Source organism: Mustela erminea, chromosome X (genome assembly GCF_009829155.1).
Source record: "Mustela erminea isolate mMusErm1 chromosome X, mMusErm1.Pri, whole genome shotgun sequence".
NCBI classification, from domain to species: domain Eukaryota; kingdom Metazoa; phylum Chordata; class Mammalia; order Carnivora; family Mustelidae; genus Mustela; species Mustela erminea.
In genome coordinates, this window is record NC_045635.1 from 117,392,332 (window position 1) to 117,409,909 (window position 17,578).

At 41.9% G+C, this 17,578-nt stretch overlaps 1 protein-coding gene across 9 annotated transcripts in view; it reads right to left on the reverse strand.

The window, feature by feature from the left end:
* Positions 1-17,578, reverse strand: part of ATP11C (ATPase phospholipid transporting 11C) — a 180,653-nt gene that overhangs the window by 49,040 nt on the left and 114,035 nt on the right. For all 9 annotated transcript variants that reach the window (XM_032329562.1, XM_032329565.1, XM_032329561.1 and 6 more), the window contains exons 8-18: positions 16,995-17,045; positions 15,836-15,900; positions 15,456-15,537; positions 14,402-14,552; positions 13,571-13,768; positions 8,159-8,320; positions 7,322-7,473; positions 6,232-6,303; positions 4,327-4,400; positions 1,908-2,011; positions 1,075-1,256 (exon numbers count right to left, since the gene is read on the reverse strand). In XM_032329562.1, coding sequence (XP_032185453.1) covers positions 1,075-1,256; positions 1,908-2,011; positions 4,327-4,400; positions 6,232-6,303; positions 7,322-7,473; positions 8,159-8,320; positions 13,571-13,768; positions 14,402-14,552; positions 15,456-15,537; positions 15,836-15,900; positions 16,995-17,045 — 1,293 coding nt within the window. The remainder of the gene's footprint in view (positions 1-1,074; positions 1,257-1,907; positions 2,012-4,326; positions 4,401-6,231; positions 6,304-7,321; positions 7,474-8,158; positions 8,321-13,570; positions 13,769-14,401; positions 14,553-15,455; positions 15,538-15,835; positions 15,901-16,994; positions 17,046-17,578) is intronic.

The following is a 17,578-nucleotide window of genomic DNA, read 5'->3' on the forward strand; positions in this document are numbered from 1 at the left end:
TACACACCCCCTACTCTTTCTGGGAGTGCGATCTCTGGCGTGGTCTGACTAACGTGACTTTCCAGCAGGGAGGTTTGAAAAAGTTAATGACCTCTCTTTAGGCAACTGGTATCCAATGGCAGAATGGAGACTCCTCCCTCTTAGCTAAAATTTCATTAACTCACCGCATGTTCTCATTCACTGTCACTTTATTTCATTAAATTTTATATCTCAGCATACAAATACTTGACAAGGGGCAAAACGGAAAGGGCATTCTAGTGCGGTGTCGAGGGACGTTAGTGAATCCCCCTTGCTGAGCAGCTCTGAGAACAGGAAAGCCAACCAGCCCCAGAGAGAATTTAGGCATAAATCCAAAAGGCACGGAGAGAATACTACTTTCTTTGAGCTCCCTTTGGTCAGGGTATGAGAAAGATATTAGACTAAATGAATCCCATTAAAATTTCAAAATCTTCCAATGTGGCTGAAAAAAAAATGTATATAGATAAAACTTTTTTTTTTTTTGGCTAAGTCTCATAAATTTGCATTTATAATTTCCTAAAAGCTCCTAAAATATTAAGAGTCTAAAATGTATTCTTTCAGACAGATCAACGATAGAGCCCTCCAATCCTGTCTAGTGCAGCTAAGCCTGGAGAGTTAAAACAAATTATTTGAAAGTATGCAAAAACATGCTCTAGCCTGCTGAACCAGGCTCGAATGAGCTCTCACGTTATTTGCTCTAACTCGAATTTCCTTTCCGTTCATTTCTGTCTGCCAAAACCTTATCAATTCTATCAGGCACCAGCTCAAAGGATGCCTCTAGCACAAAGCTCTCAATATATCATGAGACTTATGCAGATATTTGTAAAATAGGAAATTCAAGGTGTAAACATGCAAAAGATCTCGAGATGACAGATTCATTCTTCTAAGCCACAAATATTTCACTTAAAAAAACATTAATTCTCACAGACGGTTCAAAGTCTGGTCTAGCAACAGATCTGAATAGAAGATTTCAAAATTTGAGAATAAAATTACCAATCTGGACAGAAACCACTCTAAATGGTCATTAAAATGACAAGAATATCATTTTGTAATTACTTGTCTTCCACTGCAGTGGCTCCAATTAAATTCATGTTTGTTTCAATATCATCAAAAACTTTTTCCATTTTTTCTTCTCTGTCTTGTAGGGCCATTTTTGCCTCTATGAGCTGTCTGTTAATTCTTTCATAATCATCTGGAGTGATTTCTTTGAAGGCTACACAAAGTGTCCGATATCCGTCCTAGAAAGAAAGATCTCTAGTTATCCAAGGAATTGGGAGAAAAACTGCACAGTCCCTTCAAATATCCTCATTTCACTGTACAAAGAAATCCTGATATATGTTTAGTTAAAAAAAACCACTAACAGATTGCAAGTAAACAGGTAGCATTCAAATAGGTTCAGAATAACAAAATACTAGCTCTTAAAGAAAAGAAAGCAGAATATAAATGAAAGATTCTTGAAAAGTCTTCAAGTCTGCAAATTCTGCACAGAAATTTGCTCCAGGATAACGTTTTACATTACAGTAAGGAAAACAGTATTACTAAATCCCCCAATATAAAAATCGACTATAAAAAAGAAGCTAAAATTCAGGGACGCCTGGGTGGCTCAGTTGGTTAAGCGGCTGCCTTCGGCTCAGGTCATGATCCCAGCGTCCTGTCCCAGAGGTCATGTCCCAGAGTCCCACATCGGGCTCCTTGCTCCGCAGGGAGCCTGCTTCTTCCTCTGCCTCTGCCTCGGCCTGCCATTATGTCTGCCTGTGCTCGCTCTCTCCCCCTCTCTCTCTGATAAATAAAATCTTAAAAAAAAAAAGAAGCTAAAATTCATTTAAACATTTAAATAGAAATCCCATCAAACAGTCATCTGTAGCATTTCTAGAAGGATGTAGGCTCACCATGGCATTACGTTCCACATGGGCTTTCGTTAACTCAATTTCATGATTCTGTACCCTGGGGAAGACCGCTGAGTCTGCTCCTTTACAAAAGAGAAGGATGTCTCCTAAAATAAGCAAAAAAACAAGGGCTCAACTTAGAATTTTAAGACTGGTATTGGGATTTTAATAACAGGAACTACTTTTTTAAAAGACTGTATTTATTTATTTGACAGAGAGAGATCACAAGTAGGCAGAGAGGCAGGCAGAGAGAGAGAGGAAGGGAAGCAGGCTCCCTGCTGAGCAGAGAGCCCTATGTGGGGCTGGATCCCACTGGGATCATGACCTGAGCCGAAGGCAGAGGCTTTAGCCCACTGAGCCACTCAGGCGCCCCTAATAACAGGAACTATTAAGGTGGCCTCTCCCACTCAGCTACTGTGGATCCTGGGATGAGCCATCTCGACCTTCACTCTCGCAAGACAATGCCCATTACCTCTGAAGACCAGCATGGACACAGATAACTCAAGAGCGCACAACAAGTTCCTCTGCTAAAGTGTACTTCCTTTCAGGGAATCATGGGAGACTGTACTTATGTCAAGGAGCTCCTTCTGAATTCTCTTTGAAAACGTTGCCAAGCATGTTTTAAAGTGCACACATGGCATTCTACTGATGTCAAGACCAAACCCAAGTGCAAATAAAATAAAAATCATTTTGAAAGAACTACAGAGGTTGCTTTAATGACAGTGGCTTGGAGTTTGTACCGGAAACTTGAAAATAGCACTGTAGAGTGCAGGTGTAAGTGTGGCTTTCTGTCAGTCCATGCAACCAGCAAAGGAGTCGCCGTTGAGCATTAAGAAAGACACTTTACGGGCCGCCTGGGTGGCTCAGTGGGTTAAAGCCTCTGCCTTCGGCTCAGGTCAGGATCCCAGGGTCCTGGGATAGACCCCCGCATTGGGCTCTGCTCTCAGCAGGGAGCCTGCTTCCTCCTCTCTGCCCATCTCTCTGCCTACTTGTGATCTCTGTCAAATAAATAAATATTAAAAAAAAACCGACACTTTATCTGTATAAAGCAAAATGCTGAGTTCAAGAAGTTAAAAAGAAGTGCAGCTGAGGTCAAGGCCCTTGGCAGACCACTTCCCCAGATGTCTCATCATTTGCAGTAGTGTGTAAGTGCATACATACAGACAGGTAAGATCACCAAATATCTCAAATGTTAAGTGGTTTTCTCTTTTAATTTTCTCTCACACATCCACAGTGTGTTTAAAAGCCACAGGACAAATCTGGCATTCACAGAATGAAATCAATTTCATGACCTGGCAGTCACACTGCAAAGTCTGAATAAAGGGGGAAACGTTCCCTCAAGGGTCTGTTTGTATCTTCCCATTCTCACACTAAGGAATCTGGGATAGATTTAACACTACAAGTGGGATGCCTGGATGGCTCAGTGGGTTAAGCCTCTGCCTTCGGCCCAGGTCATGACCTCGGGGTCCTGGGATCGAGTCCCACATTAGGCTCTCTGCTCAGCGGGGAGCCTGCTTCCCCCGCTCCACCGCCGCCTCCGCCTACTTGTAATCTCTGTCTGTCAAATAAATAAATAAAATCTTAAAAAAAAAATTAAAAGGCAAGTTACTAGGATATAAATCAAGGAAAAATTTGAAAAACCATGTAGAGACAGTCACAGTCTCTCTCTCTCTCCGTGTCTGTCTGTCTGTCTGTCTCTCTCTCTCACACACATACACACACACACACAGAGGCATCTGGGAGCCCGCAAATAAGGCAGGAGTGCTCCCCTACGGCTCTTGTTCTATCCAAGCAGAAGGTATGTCAGCTACCACGGCTCCTCCAAAGGATGCGGGGGAACCCTGGGATGATGGTACCGGTTCCAGTGCCAAGGGCAAGCTTCCCCACTTGATCAAACAAAGAGCCCAGCATGCTGGAGTGAAGCCACCACATCCTTTCCCAGCAATCTGGTCCTTAGTCATCCCTAGCCTGCCTGCTCCCTGGGAGTATAAAGCAGGGGGGAGTGAGAAAGGGAAGCACAGAGAGCCAGCAACTCTCCATACTCAAGAATTCTACTGCTAGTTAATCTCAAACCATCCCGCTGCATGCAGACATTACTGGTGATTCGTCATTACCATGAGTTATAAAAAAGTCACCCTTTCAGTTTCTGCCTGGACACTCAGGACTGAAGAGTAGAGTTCAGTTTCCGAGAAAATGCATATACTGTCATATGAGGGCTCTGCCTCTGACAATTTGGCAAACAGAACATACGTGCTTATATAAGCACATTAAGGCATACACAGCAAAGCTACTGCTTTGCATGACTTTAAGGTAGTCATCTATTACTACCTGAGATGTTTTCCTTCCTTAAAATAACTGATCAACATACAAATATACCAATGGAAAAAGAGAAAAAGTCAAGTTTTTATTTAAAAATGTATACCTGCTTGAGTCTTCACAATGACACTCATACGACGACGGACAGCATCAAAGTTTAAGGTGTGAAGAAGTTCATACCTTTATAAGGAGAAAAATGAGAAAGAGAAAATACCTAGGCCACACTGGGGAAAAATAACCCACCACAGAATCATCCTGAATAGAATTCTCCCCTTGTGGTAAGGGTTGCTGGCCGAGGGCACAGCTGTCGCTTTCCGTTGGGACTCTGACATTTTTCTGCACTTAGAACGTGGTGTCAGAAAATGCCAGCGTTGGTTAAGGGGTATCTGTGCCCTCCCATTAGATTACTGCAAATGATAAGGACAGAGTGACGACACAGGACTGGCAGACAAAGAGCTGGCCAGACAAGCCATTTCTGGAGGGGTCTAGGAATAGTCCCATCTTGCCAATTATTTTAATCGTCGATGGGGTGCTTACTATGGGTCGAGCACAATGCTAGGTAGTGGGAAACAGATACGACTCTGCCTGAGTTCCTTCCCTCAAGAGGCTCATTATGTGATAAGGGAGGCGGAGGGCAATGAAAGGACTACGTCTCAATCAGCCACACACTGGAATAAAGGAACTCACAGGGGAGATGTGAGAGCCCAGAAAGAAGATATCTGAAGGAAGGCTTCCTGGAAGAGGTAGTGCCTCGGCTGTGGTCTGTAGGAGTGACATGATGAAAAAAGGGTGGCTTGGCATAGTGGGTAGAGAAAAAGGCATGTGCAGAAATAGTTCACTGAAGCTTGAAATCCAGCTGGTGGGGGCACAGCCAGAGTGGGAAGCAAGGACTGGGAGCGGAGAACATTGTGGTCCATTTCAGAGATTTGGAATTTTATCCTACGAGCAACAGGAAGTCACCGTAGGGTTCAAGCAGTGGAATGCTATGATCAGATTTGTACTGGGCTAATAAATTGGATGAAAGAAGGCAGAAGAGTGAAAACAGGATTAATTATTACAAAGACATGGGGAAATATTTTTTGAAAATGAGCAACTTGGACGCAAGTAGTTGACCTAAGAACATCGACTATGAAGCCTGTTTTTGATGGGAGTGGGCAGGGCACCCTTTCTGCGAGGTGTGAAGGAGATCTACACGGAACGTATCATTTGGTGTCGACCAGATGGGGGCGCTGTTGTGAACCGGCTAGAATCTGGACTCTAATCATGATCCGGGGTCCTGGCAGTCAGGCCAAAGAGCCTTAGCCTGGCTTTTGAGCATCATTTCCCTAAGGGGTCCACTCCCCAAACACATCTACACATATTGCAGGTTTCTGAGATGGGTCTCCTGAGACGCTAGGGGCCAGAATAGAAGTCAGATAAGATAATTACATTTCAAGTTCAGATGAAGGAATTCAAATTAATCACAGACCCTAATTAAAATCTGCTATTAAGCCAAGGCGGTTTTGTTCGTTGGGCTCTCTGTAGGAGGAGAAAAAAAAAAAAAAAGATCCAAAATACTGCTGCCTCAGGGTACTTGCTGTGGGGCTCACATTTGAGTGGGGGAGAATAAGACAGCTTCTGCCACCAAAGCTTCTATGACTGGTTGAGCCCACCATCCCAGAGTGATTGGCTGGGTTCTGGACAGCAGAAGGTTTCATATAAGTTCATGGATTTTTCTTACAGCGTGTGCTGGAGACCTAACATTAGCATCTGTGTTTCAGAAAGAAAGTCCAGGCAGATTCTCATTTGGGCTCTTGGACCCACATGTGAACCAAACGAGTAATTTCCACCTCAAGTCCCAGTTGCTACCACTCTAGAAAAAGGTCTTCCACCCCAGCTACATTTACATAAAACTCCAACCCGGAAAGCAGAGTCTTATCGATTTATAGATGAAAGAAGTTTCCTTTGCGGCCCTTCCGAAATCCACCCAAGGTTGACACGTCACAAACATCAAACACACCACGCTACTTACTCTTCTATTTCTTTTCTTTGGTTCTCTACTCTCATATGGCCATTCCGAATTCCTACAAATGTGAACCCATACCTGTCGAAAAGCAACAAAAAGACCTTTGTGGATCTCTAAAGAATGATTAATTTTCCCTTGCAGTGGGGCACACTTGCTTATTGTTTTCTTCTCTTTTGTGTGGAAAAAAAAACAAACAACACAAAACAGTCTATAACTATACTTCCCTTTACTGGCTGAGACGACAGGAAAGAGGAAGTCAAAGCCCAGTCACGACTTGTAATCAAGAGGCAATTTGTAATTCCAATTCTGTAGCAGACACATCGGGTGACCTTTTAACCACTTAATCATCTCAGGCCTCAAGGGTAATACAGGACTGTCAGTTACAAAGTGACGTCAAAACGGCTGAGAGCGCTTCAGAAATAGCATGTGTTGTACAGAAAGTGGCCACTGTTGCAGAATTTGCAGAATATAATATGAACATTTGGACTTCCGGTTGGTATTTATCAACAGTAATGCAAGTCATATCTACGCATTGCTATTTTCTTTTTGGTCTTAATTGGCTAGGTTTGGGGAATTTTTCACAAACTTTCAGAGAAAGCATTTCGGCTTTTTATTAAAGAATATTTATAAGATAAGGTTATTGGAGCAGAGGAAAAAACAACTCTAGTCCTCCTGTGATTTCATGTTCTCAGGAGAAGTACAAGCAGTGCTTACTCCTTTTTTTTTTTTTAAACTCTTCAAAATTGCTCATGTACTTCTCTACAACTTACCTCAGAGTTTTTAAGACCGCCTTCTTGAGGTATGACTGATATACAAAGAACTATACCTATTTAACGTGAGGAATTTGAGAAGTTTGGACACGTGCAAACACCTGCGAGATCATTACCACAAGCGAAGTAAGAGACCTATCCAACCACTCTCGAAGCTTCCGTGGGCCCCAGCGGTGTTCTGTTGTTTGTGGTAAAGCGCACTTAACATGAGCTCTCTCCCCTCTCACCAGACTCTGAAGTGCGAGCCACTGTGTTGTTAACGACGGGTACCACGCTGTCCGGCACGTCTCCAGAATTTATTCGCCCAACCTAACAGAAGTGCTTACTTTTTAGCTCCTTTCACCAAAGCAATCTCATCTGGTGAGGAGGACATGTACGTTAACGCAGCTGATTCCGTAGGCCCATCAACAGTATCATTTGTTTTAACTTCTACAGTGTGACATAAGCACAAGGCACGCAGAAAGAGCTCTTCTCGGTTCTGTTGAACAGTAACAGAAAAATGACTCCGTTATTTTCCCTTTGATCACCTGGTAGTCAGCGAACAGAGAGAAGGTATTAATGTGAGAAAATGTTATAACCGCCAGCAAACCGAGTAGCCGAAATTTCTAAATCCCTAATACTCAGATGAGCTCTATATCCTCCCTTGTAGCTGACAGCATCCCCGGGTCTCAGCTAACATACCCTAGGGGCTGTGTTCGCTCATTCAGGCTACCGTGCTGCCACCGAATACTAAATCGGTGAATTCTTTATGGCCTGAAAGAGTTCATTCAGTATCCAATTCACAATCTGGCGATAGCTCAGGTGCAGGGAGACTTGGGTTCATTTAATGTCTAGACACTCCTGGGACTTGAATGACTGAAAAAGACTTCACTCTCGGAGCAGCTCATATTTTTAAAGACAAAGCATCAAGAATTACGATCAGACAGACAGGCAAGCGCAATTTTTGCCCCGAAGCCGTTTTCCACAGCCCTCCCTATTTAGAAATGCTGCTTATTAACGATCTCCGGAGGTGTTAGTGAAGCAGGGAAGCTGAAGTCAAAAAAGCAAAGGGTTATTCCAAAGTCGGTGTCATGCACTCCGAGCTCTTATTTCTACTACGCGAAGTTAGCACATGCACACACAGAAGGATCTCTCCGGGGAAAATGTAATTCGGAAAATGCCACCTTATCTGCTTTGTCAAAATACGTTAAGGGTCCATCAGTCTGTGAGAGACCATCAGTGTCCTGCGCTGCACCTTTGTATTTGTGTCCATCTATGCAGCACTCAATGAATTCCATGCTATTTTCAGTGAGCGTTCCAGTCTTGTCTGTGAATATATAGTCCACCTAAAAACAAGGACACAAACAGAGGCAGTGTAACCTCCTTCAGCGTGATTAAATTTTCGTTAGGCTATAAGGCGGGACTCTTCTCCTATCCGTAGCTTAGCTCGGTCTCTAAGACTTCTTGTCAAATGTCAGGTTAATTACAAAAGCACTATTACAAAAAGAGCGGCAAATGAGTAAGAACTTTTTTTTAATTAAAAAAAAAATTTAAGGGGCGCCTGGGTGGCTCAGTGGGTTAAAGCCTCTGCCTTCAACTCAGGTCATGATCTCAGAGTCCTGGGATACAGCCCCACATCGGGCTCTCCGCTCAAGCAGGGAGCCTGCTTCCTCCTCTCTCTCTCTGCCAGCCTCTCTACCTGCTTGTAATCTCTGTCTGTCAAATAAATAAATAAAAATCTTTAAAAAAAAATTTAAGTAAATTTCATACCACATGTGGGGTTCAAATTCACAATGTCAAATTCAAGAGCCACAGGCTCCACTGACTGAGCCAGCCAGACGCCCTCCAACAAGTATTTTTAAAGGCAGTGAAATAGTATCACATGTCCAAGGTAGATGCGCTCAAATACAGAAGATTAATAAGAAAAATGTGGCTATTTTATCAAACTAAGAAATTTTCGTTTATTACTTATCTATTTTGATGTAAAGAAGTTCTAAAATAAAAGTCCATTTTCTAAGTGGGAAGTAAGAATAGACTGATCCCTTTTACACACACGTGTGCGCGCGTGCGCATTCACAGAAAAATATTTGAGAGGAACTTAAATTTACTGCGATGTAACAAAGCTTTTCCTTGAAAAGTAAAATTTTTGATGAATATACTGGATTGAAGTAAAATGCACTGTGTTATATACTGCAGATAGAATCAAAGAGTATGGATGGTTAGGGAAAATAATAATATCAAGTTACTTAATTAGGAGACACAGGAAGTCTTTAATGTTCAAAAACGTAATTGAAGTTTCTTTCCACACATTGTGTATATTTTTAGATACTCCTGAAAAAAGTTTCCAAGTTAAAAAAAAACAGTTTATAATAATAGGTTAAAATATAAGCAAAAAAAGTATAATATAAGCATTCTTTCATAAATAATGGAAAAAGTAAGCGATGAAATAAATTTTCCATGCCAAATAAACCATTTTGAGCATTTCCATTTTATCTCAGTTTTTATCTCTTCTATTTATAACATCTGGCTTTTGGAAACCCACAATTTTACCCTCCTTTTTGGCAATTTATGCTTAAATAGTTAAAATTATGGGCTGACAGGAACAAGCATAAGCACAAGATGAAGGTTTTCATTATGTAAGGGAGAAAGAGATGAACTCCAGCAGTAGTTGCTTTCTAATTATTTTTCAAAGCCTTTCACGGTAGCAGCACTGGCACAAATATAGCATTTCAATCTTCCTTTTTTTGCTCTGTTAACCAGCCAAGTTTGAATTCTCCCTTTAAATTAATTCAAGTGCTATTATTCCTGTATCATCTAGATTTTTCCAGTTCAAATAAAACTCTTTGGGACTTTTTTTCTGATCAAAATTATTTACCGTCATTTTCCCCTGAAGGTTCTCCCGGGTTACTGTGCCTCTTACATTTGGATCAGCATTAAACCACTTAGAAATCTTAGAAAGCGCCAAAGGTGGTAGTTTAAAAAAAAAAAAAAAACATCGTGCAGTTGTTTCCCTATGCAGAATGTTCTGTGCAGTATGGATCTGTGTAGAACTGATCTCGCAGGTATAAGGCCAACAAACTATACCCTGACATGGTCAATATCAAATTGTAGTGTGCATCACTCTCACTGGGAGGGCTTGTTAAAACTCCGATTGCTGGCCTCTGTTTCCCCAGCTTCTGATTCAACGCTCTAGGGTAATGGACATTTCTAATGAAGTTCCTAGGTGATGCTGATGCTGCCTATCTAGGGATTGTACTTTGAGAACCACTGCTCTAATACATGCCCTGTACTTGGCCAAGGGGGAGGAAACGATCAGCTGTTACTAAAAAGGGCTAAAGAGTGAGAGGCTGCCTGCTTGCCCTGATAGCCTCTTCCTCTCTAGTGGCAGGTCTGAGGCTGTTGGAAAGGCACTTCCCTATAAGCAAGCTGAAACTCATCATTTTATGGAGGCAAAGCCTAAAGCGAGACAGCTGTTCTAGGGTGGAAAGAGCCCTGAACTAACGTTCATGAACGTATGGAAATGACTCTTTTGTAGGTCAAAAATTTCGTATCGTTCAACTTAATGGAACATTCGCTCTGTGTCTTGGCTTCACCACCTACTAACTTTGTGACCTTGGAAAATTCTCAAGTCTGTAAACTTTAAATATTAACCTGAAATAACTAAGCCTGCCGCTCAAGGCTGTAAAGACTGGAAAAGAAAGTACAATAATAAATGTTTACAAACTATAAGGTATTAGATAGATGCTGTTGCCTTGACCAAAATCACAGTACTGGACTCTTTCCATCATCTCACATGCCCTATTTTTTCTGATCAATTATTGTCACATTGCTGTAGTTACGTATGATATGTATGTTTTCCTCACTGAATGGTGAACAACTTGAGGGTTTCATGTATACTCTGTAATAGTAACCTCAGTACCATCAATATATTCTTGATATATAGCGTAAGTTTAATACATAACAGCGGGATTGAATTACTGGAATCAGAGTATACACCCAGACACACCATTAGGCATCGCTGCAAGACCTGAAGGGGCTGTAAAGCAGGAAGCTACCCCAAAATATTTTCAAGATGGATTGAAACCATTTGGTTGCCTAAAAGACTGATGCCTGATCCTAAAAGACTCCATTCTTTTCCAACCGAACAGTCTACTTCCTTTTTTCTATAGATTTACTTATTTTGGGGGTCAGGAGAGAAAGAGCAAGCTCGAGAGCATGTACACAAGTGGGAGGGGCAGAGGGTGAGGGCGAGAGATTTGGGGCTGGATCTTACAACCTGGAGTTCATGACCTGAGCCAAGACCAAGAGTCGGTTGCTCAACAGACTGTGCCACCCAGCTGCTCGCTCTTTCTTTTTGTTTCTTCTTTTTGTGTCCTAAATGTACCTTCCCATTTTTTAAATATCAGTGTGGGTCATTTTTTTTTAAAGTAGGCTCCATGCCCAGCATGGAGCCTAATGCGGGGCCCAAACCCATGACCCCGAGATCAAGACCTGAGTCAAGACCAAGAGTTGGCCATTCAACTTACTAAGCCATCCAGGCACCCCTCAATGTGGGTCATTTTAAAAGAGAGTAAGCAAGTATTTGCAATGGTATCAGTGGGACCTAACTGACACTGCTTTTTTATAACATAAAAAGTCATACAGATCTGAAATTATGACTCATCAAGGAGAAAGCTGGTTACACTCAATTTTGTGCGTACTGGTCCACTGAATAGTAAATGGCCTAGGGAACTATTTCAAGACTTCTTTGCATTTTCATTCAGGTAGTTTCCACACGTATAAGCTGATAATGAAGGCAAGTTGTTTTTACACCATATAAATGAAAGTGGTGGTCTGGCTATTAACTCAGTGCTTTGACTAAATGACAGTCCCAGCCAGAAAGGCAGGTTTTGGTAGGGGAAAGAAGTGGTGGCTGAAATGAAAACTCTAGTCTCTTTTCACTGATCAAATTTACCAGATCATTACCCAAAGCTCTACTTTGCTTTCTGCAGTGTGAATACAGCCTGAATGATAGGAGTAAGATTACTTTCCTCTTGGAATCTGCTGAGGTGGGGGTCTGGAAGATTTAAGAATCTCATTTGAGTGGCACGTGGCTTGGATATCCTTCCTGTCTCTAGACAGCGTTAGGAGTCACATGCGGCCTGATGGCCGCTCTATTTGCAGTGTCCTGGGGCTCTGGCCACATTCATCCTTGGGTAGGTGAACCACGCACCGGATCTAGATGAGGTAGATTTACTCAACTAAATCACCTGTCAGGGAGGGAAAGTTCACCAGAGGTGGCTTGTAACTCAGTTTTTTTTTTTTTCAAGCAGTAATGCTGTAATCAATGCTTTTTATTGGGACCAGAGTAGTTCTATTCAGACAGCTCTGTTCCTGGATTAAAAGTGGTTTACAAAGGCTAAGTAAGGTCAGCTGTGGCAGCCGAAGTCACCTTCAAAAGAATCTTCTGGGAACAATATCTAAGGGAAAAAAGCATTTGTTCATTCAATTCTTGTTCTATCCTTGGTGACTCAGTATCTCTGTGGGATGCAGATTCCACAGTCTGGGATCCTCGAGTCATGTTGTCAGCTCTCAACAGAACTGGTATCTGGAGTGTCCTTTCCCCCTTGTGCCTATAGTTGTTAAGATGGTACTTTGGTCTAGGCACGGCTGGGTGAAGAACAGAAAGAGTGGGGGCCGTGAGGGGCTACATTCGGGAGGAGGGTTTTGAGGCATAGATGCAACTTGGCACCATTTAAAACAAGTGTGAGGCCCTGTTCCAGCCGCACAGTTCCATTAACCGAATTTGCATCTCCCAGTCATAGAAATGACATTTCCACAGCCTTGACATTCTAAATATCATGAAAGTTAAATGAAAGCCAAAAAATTCCCCCAGCCTGTGAAGAGCATTACGTGACACACAGTACATGCAGACAAAGGGAAGAACTTTCCCAATACTGATGAGAAAATCACCTACAAAGTCACCATTTGAAGAATTATAGCTAGACCATACCACACTGGGAACAAACGCACCTGCCTTAGAAATGAGGCCACAGCCTGGGCCACACTGGTATACGAAGCAAAAAGCATTCTGAGGAGCACATGCCCTCACATTCTGACTTCATTTAAATTCCTGCCCTGGAGTTAACAACTCTGCTTGCTAGGAATGTATTCTGTCTGATCAGAAATGTACCAAGACAACATCAACAGGACAACTCTAGTCAATGCTGCTTATGGAACAAAACACAGTCATAGAATAGCTTTACTGACCACCCCAGAGTCTATCCCCACCTGGTAACAGACGCTGAGGAAGACCAACTACATGTGTCTGTTCCAAAGCAACAGCCTATAATCTAACAACATCGCCAGGTGAGTTGTAAAGAAAATTTCTGTCACATTCAAATTTAATATATAAAGTGGGCTACTCCTCGAAAATGCCAACAAGATAATGAATGCTATAGCTATGAAAACACTGCTTGTCTTTGTTATATGCCTGGATAAAAGAATATCTGAATTACATTTCCCAACATGAAATGGTCACATACATTGGTAAGCTAGAGTAGAAGAACAGATATTTTCAATACATTAACTTATTTCAAGTAAAAATACATTCTAACCTGACCAAGTTCTTCATTAAGGTCTGATGTGTTAACCAGGGCTCCTTCATTAATTTCTTCATCATAAAAGTCCTTATCCCATGAAATGAAGAAAGAGCCCAAGAATTTCTGCATTTCTACCGTGACATACATGGATACAGGTATGATAAAGTTGAACAGAACCATAAATGACAGGAAGTCAGTGAACATCTTCAAAACCTAAAACAAAAGAAATAGTTCGTGCTGATTAGATACACAGTTTTAGCCAACAAGTACAAGATAAAGAACCAGGTAACTTTTCTTTTTATTTCAATACTAAAAGCACAGCTGTTGCTAAAGTTCCTAATGATACTATCCCATTGGACAAAGTTTTCATCATAGTATGTGAAAAGAACATTTGAAAAACATCCCCAATTTTATCATTATACTTCAGTAAATGTACCTCTTAACACTTTTTCACTTCCTTAAATTCTCTGCCTTCCCCCCAGTACAAACACAGGATCGAAGTTTCTGGGTAGGCATCTATTTATGACATATTCCAAGCTCATGTATAGTCACACAGATTCTTGGGTACAGCCAGAGACATATAACCTGAGATTCTTGATCAGCTGTTTCAAACTCTTTAACTAAAGAGCTAAAAATAAGCACAGATGCCTAAAGTAAAAGAAAAAAATCCTATAAAACTTCTTAAATGTCTAACAGCTTGGGGCTACCATATAACCTGAGAAAACTCGGAAGCCAACAAAAGGTATCATTATCCAAATAACATTTCAATAAAGGGTGGCTTGCTCACAAAGGGCGAGAGTTAAAATTTTTAGCAAGAGTTAAAAGTTGCAGCATAAAACTGATTACCTTTAAGGATTCCCGCTCTTTCTGAGTCTTTTGGTTGTACCAAGGTTCATCGTTATATGGCGTACTTTGCCAAACGTACTTTAGAGTAGTGCATACTGCAGCTTTGGTCAGTAACAGAAATAAATACACAATCAGGAAGGCATTAATGGATCTGAAAAAGAAGATATTATGGATTTAAAAACTATATAAGATATCAACCAATTAAGCCATTCAGTTTCCTAAAGCCTCTCCTGTGGACTATGGGTAAGCACAGTTACCACTGCAGAAGCCTTATGCTCAGCTGGTAAAGTGGAAAAGCCAGCCCTGACCTCCTGACCTGTTTGCTGCTCACCAATGCTCACCAAGTGCAGTGGCTGACTAGCTTAATGCACTTAACAAAAAAAAAAAAAAAAAAAAAAAAAAAAAAAAGGATCCTAAAAGGGACAGGAGACACACACATGCATAGACCGTATCTACACACCCCTTAAAGAAAGAGTAGGTTGTTTCCATTTCCCTAAATTCTAAGGGTTTGCAGTAGAGCCAGTGTGAAATCCTCATACTTAGTGTGGACTCCTTGGATCTGCAAGTAGGGCTATGGAGGGGGTGCCACTGATACACAGGATATCCATGGCAATGACAGTGAGGTCCATGCTGGAACAACGGGCTTGAAGCTCTAGCAGGAGACTATTACCTACATTGTTGAACTTCCTTACATACAGCAACTAGAGGACCCCAAACCACTATCCAGCAGCAAAAGGGAGCAAAATTCTAATTCAAATAGACTTTGCCCTTGAAGAGCTACATGAGCTTAGGTAAGTCACCCGGCTCGGAGATCACTGCTTCCTGTGCAAGGCAGACAGGCTAACAGGAGTCCCGCCACGTTGCTGCTCAGAAGATTAAGCGAAATCAGACATACAGATCACTAAGCACAATTCTGGAACCTAAGTGCTCAATGTGGTAGCTGCTATTGTAATGGACGTTATTTCTTTGTTAACAGCTGTTATTCGGAATTACCAAAAACTAACTATATCACAGTTCAATCGCTACCAAAGAGATTGTGTTGTTGCACACTAACTTTTCAACAGCAGAACGCTTCTGAGATTTCCCTTGGTAGTTCAAAGCCATTTTGGTTTCCATCCCAGTGTAAACAGCAACTCCTAAGGCATAAAAGAAGACAGTGAAAACTAGGTCACAAGTATGACCGCCAGCCGACTTCCCACCAAGCTGTATCTTAACCTGAGTCTAGTCACCAGCTGACGCATCATTTATAATTTTCATTCTATGTACTTGATTGTCATATTTATAGTTTATTTACCATCTTATAAAGTCCTAACACCTAAAAACAGGCTTAAACTGAGTGGCAAGTATCTGCCATGTCCAATTTGTAACATGCACTATTTATGCACAGGCTTTACAAAGCATATTTCTGACAAGGAGATCTTAAAAACTGTTCACCATATATCTTCTTGGTATTTTTTAGTGTAGCTCCTTTCAACAAGAGATTCTCAGGTCCCAGAGACCTAAATGAAAAATGAACACAGCTTATCCAAACAGCCCAAAAAATATAGCATCATCAACTCTGGGGACATATTTTGCCCTAATACACATCTATCTCCAAGGGGTTCCGAATGTATCTTTCCACTTATATCATATGCTTATGCCCCAGGATGAGCTAAAAGATCTTTCCCTCTGAACCTCCTTGAGGGTACAGCACAGTTGGAAGCAGAGCATAAGAGTCGCCAGCAACACGCAGAGGTAAAAGGCGGGGCACACAGATAGAAGGATTCTGATTCGCAGACAGCAAGAGCGGCACAGAGCGGCAGACAGCAAGCAACGGAAGAAAAGGTGACAGAAGACCGGGAAAGCAGCCATCAAGGCGGAAAGACATACTGACATATTTAGAGTGGAAACCCGCCTTTGGGGCAATCACTGGGCGGCCAGCATTTAAATTCCTTTTAAGCGTGGCTATAAAGGCCAAGTGGAAAAATTGAGGTAATTAACTGGATGACAGAAGAGGGAAGAAAACAGCCCTTTCTATTTGAATTGGTTCATTATAAATGATTAGCCCTTCATTTTCTTTCAGTCCAGGTAATTCTCTCGGCTTTTCATCTACTGCCTTATCCCTCACTTACTCTCCCTTAGCCACCACTCTCCAGGTGTCCCCCCAATACAGTCTGCCACTGCACAACCAGAACAGATGTGGGCCCCCCAGGGCCCGGAGCTCTGCAAATTCAGACACCATTTGCAACACCACCCGCCTACTGGGACGCCGGCTAGTTAATCCAGGTTTATTCAGCTCTCCAGCCTTTTCTATACAGAGAAGTATTGGGGTATTTTAAAGGGCTTTTTTTTTAAGATTTTACTTATTTATTTGACAGACAGAGATCACAAGTAGGCAGAGAGGCAGGCAGAAAGAGAGGGGGAAGCAGGCTCCCCGCTGAGCAGAGAGAGGAATGTGGGGCTCGATCCCAGGATCCAGGGATCATGACCTGAGCCGAAGGCAGATGCTTAACCCACTGAGCCACCCAGGCACCCCAGGTATTTTAAGGGGCTTTAAAGAGAAATATACCCGCCTCCTCCCGGAAAGGACAGATGAAAGGAAGGACAAACTAACCTGGCAACCGCCTCAAGACTATTACTATAGATATTGATTCGCCCAACAAACCTGCAAAAAGAACATAATGGCAAATGTGTCTTCTCTATCAAGGTAAAGATCTATATATACCACGTAAATGGGAATGAATCAGGATACAGATAATACAAAAGAGGCAAGACTGAATGAACTACAAAAACCCAGTATATTTCTGGGAAAAAAAGTTATGCTGAATCAACACAATGTGTTAATATTTTCATATAATTAAAAAAATAATAGTATGGGTTATAAGAACACAAAGATTCAAAATTGATTTTCAGAGTCTACTTGGCACTGTGCGGGCACAGAACATCCCCGCTCATTTATACGTTCCACAAACAATTACCCTCTATTCTGGATGCATGTGAAGAGAGCTGGTGCTAACACACAACTTAAACCCCTTAGTTCAGTGTTTTTTTTTCCCTTGTGCATGCACCAGACACAGCGGAGTGCTTGTTAAACGGGGCACTTTGGGGCCCCGCCCCCAAGTTTTAGATTCAGGTGAGAATCTGCATTCCCAACAAGTTTCCAGGTGACTCTGTGCTGGCCCAAGATCACCCTTTGAG